At 44.9% G+C, this 3094-nt stretch overlaps 1 protein-coding gene across 1 annotated transcript; it reads left to right on the forward strand.

Moving 5' to 3' along the window:
* Positions 1-305: 305 nt before the first annotated feature.
* On the forward strand, positions 306-3094 carry LOC115466600 (lutropin subunit beta-like). The gene is given in 5 exon segments (XM_030197946.1): positions 306-394; positions 510-695; positions 2656-2677; positions 2680-2807; positions 2809-3094. Coding segments are annotated over 5 exon segments (429 nt in total). The 5' UTR covers positions 306-379; the 3' UTR covers positions 2887-3094.

Below are 3094 nucleotides of genomic sequence, written 5' to 3' on the forward strand. Positions count from 1 at the left end.
GTAATCATAAAACTTAAGGGACCTGCAGGAAAGGTGATGATCTCTTATTCAAAGTAAATGTGAAATAAGAAACAAAACCTGTGGAGAAGAAAAGGAAAACCAACAAGAACAGCATTAAGAATGGAAACAAGGACACGTAAGCAGCTCTTCTTGACTCCTGCTAGCAGAGTTAGCAAGGTCTCACCTCCCCTCCATGTGCCTAATCCCAGCAGTGGAGTGTAAAAGCTCATCGTTCACCTTGTACCAAGAACACAGTATCCTCGACCCTGAAACCAGCTATGCAGGGATTTGTGCGTCTACACAGACAGGGAAGCAAGTTGGCAGGGGAACAGGGCAGATAAAAAGGGGAGAAAACAGGTGAAGTTGCTTACCACCAGCCATGTACGCCTCCCAGGTAAGTCTTGCTTCTGTTAACAAGAGCCCACTAGTACAAAGGAAGCAGGTGTGTTGATGTGTGAGGACTCTGTCTGGCATAGAACTTGAAATGTCCTCTACTTCCCCCCCTGCAGAACTTCAAGCACTGTGCAACGGTCGGAATCTGGACTCGGCTGCTCTTCCTCGCTGCGCTCTTGTCTGCTGTGCAAGGTCGCCAGACATGTTACCCAGTCAATATCACCATCTCCGCCGAGAAGGACAACTGCCCCTACTGCGTGACTACAGTTGCCAGCACCTGTACAGGCTACTGCCAGACCAAGGTGGGAGAAATTATTGGCAATGTTGAAGCATTCCAGTATGTAGTATGTCCCTGCAGGGCTCTTTCATACAAAAGCCATGTGTTGCAGCATATAGTGTGTCCCAGCCTTGCAGGAGTGTTCTTTATTGGCTGTAAATTTCTCTTTTTTAACCATTTTATTATTTTCATGTATACACTCGACAGCAAGGAAAACAGTTCTAATACAGCAAAATTACTAACCAATAACTGCCATAACAGGTTCCTTCCAGTCAACCCCGTCATGCTTATTTCATCCCCCCTCCCCCTTTCAGTATCTTATCAAGTCTACCTTTCGCAACACTGCATTTTAGTCTTTACTGTCCAGAGGTGCGCTGTGAGGATTGCCATTGTTCATAGGGTTTCCAAATTTTTTGATGTTGTATCAGTCGGCCGGTTCGCAGTGCAGTAAGTTTGACATCAAGCATATGTAGTCTAGTTTCTGCAGGACTCTCTGAAGGCTTGGAAGCGATGGTTGCTTCCAGCTGCTGCCAGAACCAGCTTGCTGGCCACAAACACTTGTCAGCAAATTGGTGTATTGGGTTCTGAACTCCCTTGGGTTTGAAGTGCAGTAAACAATGGTCCATTTTCATTGGATAGGTCACCCGTTACCTCAGACAGAAATTGCAAAGTCTGTGCCCAGTATGCCTGAGCATGTTTACAGGACCACCAGATGTGGAACATATCACCCGTTGGCTGTAAATTTCTCTATGTACAGCCCAGTGGAGGCACCCCTAATGGCTGTGCATTTCCATAGCTACTACTACTACTTATTCTATAGTGGTACTAGACGTACATGGCACTGGACATGAAGAGACGGTCCCTGCTCGACAGAGCTTATAAACTAATCAAGACAAACAGGACAAGTAAGGGATAAGGACAAAGGGTAGCAAGATTCCATGCAGAATCCCAAAGAATAGCAAGATTCCATAAATCCCAAAGAGTAGCAAACAAGAGAAAACGACAAAGAGCAGCAACATTCCGGAATCCCAAAGAGTAGCAAATAAGGCAAAAGGCCAGAGTAGCACGATTCTGGAATCCCTGAGAGTAGCAAATAAGGGAAAAGGACAAACAGTAGCAAGATTCCAGAATCCCAAATACTACTACTTATCATTTCTTTAGCGCTACTAGACGTACACAGTGCTGTACACTGGACATGGAGAGACAGTTCCTGCTCGAAAGAGCTTACAATCTAATCAGGACAAATAAAGGAATTACTAAGGTGGGAGTGATAAAACATGGGTACTGAACAAGCGAGTAAGGGTTAGGAGTTAAAAGCAGCATCAAAAAGCTACTGAGAAGCAGCAGGGCACCTGTAACAACTGTGCATTTCCATACCTATGACAGCCCAGTGTGGCTACCTGTAATAGCTCTCACAGTCTAGTGAAGTGCCTACTTACCAGCCTACCTTTCCCATGTGTACTGTGACCTAGTGGGTCACCAGGTTAATAGCCGAGCCACAAATCTCCAGCATTCTTTTGTAAAAACTGAGCAATCCCGTACATACTGTGACCATGTGTCCCCTTTGCTCCTAGACTTGCATTGGCTGATGGTAAAAGTAAAGTTTGCTGTCTAAAACCTTATGCGGCAATATCCTGATAACTTTCCCAGGTAGTCAATCTAGAACCTGTACCTGCGAACGTCTTAGCTTAGCTTTTCCATCTGTTAAGGATATTAGATATAAGATAATCCACTTAGGATCATATATTATTATGCTATGGAATACACTGTCGAATTCAGCATATAGTTGCTTTTAGAAAGTTTGGTTTTTTGATGATACTTCTAGCTGCAGCGCTGTATTATGCTTTTATTTTGTATGTTTTTGTGTGAAATATTTTGTGCCCGCTCTGAACCTGATAGCATAGTAAGTGTTATAAGCCACTATGGGCATATAATAATCCGAGATAAAGTTTCCACTTCTGCCTCTCTCTCTCCACCTCTGGCAGGACCTGGTGTTCAAGAACGTGCTGGCCCTATGCAGCAACATGTCTGCACGTATCGGGAAATTCGCTACGAAAGCATTAAGCTGCCGAGCTGCCCTCCAGGCACGGACCCCTTCTACACTTACCCCGTGGCAGTGAGTTGTGAATGCAGCACGGTGCAAGATGGAATACACAGACTGTACCGTGCGAAGCATTGGGCCTGACTTCTGCTCCACCAACAACCTCCCCCGCTAACAGGCATGGACTCTGAAAAAAACGTGCTTGTAACGATCAGCTGGAAAAAGCATGCAGTGTAAACTTGAATGTGCGTTATTAAAGCAACCCTTGACAAGCCATGTGCACTGTGTGAGGTGGGGAGGGGGAGGTTGCAGCCACCCTTCTTGCCGTTATTATTTATTACTATCACTATCTGTAAATTATGAATTTAATAAAACATCGCTCC

Source organism: Microcaecilia unicolor, chromosome 3 (assembly GCF_901765095.1).
Source record: "Microcaecilia unicolor chromosome 3, aMicUni1.1, whole genome shotgun sequence".
In the NCBI taxonomy this organism is placed as follows: domain Eukaryota; kingdom Metazoa; phylum Chordata; class Amphibia; order Gymnophiona; family Siphonopidae; genus Microcaecilia; species Microcaecilia unicolor.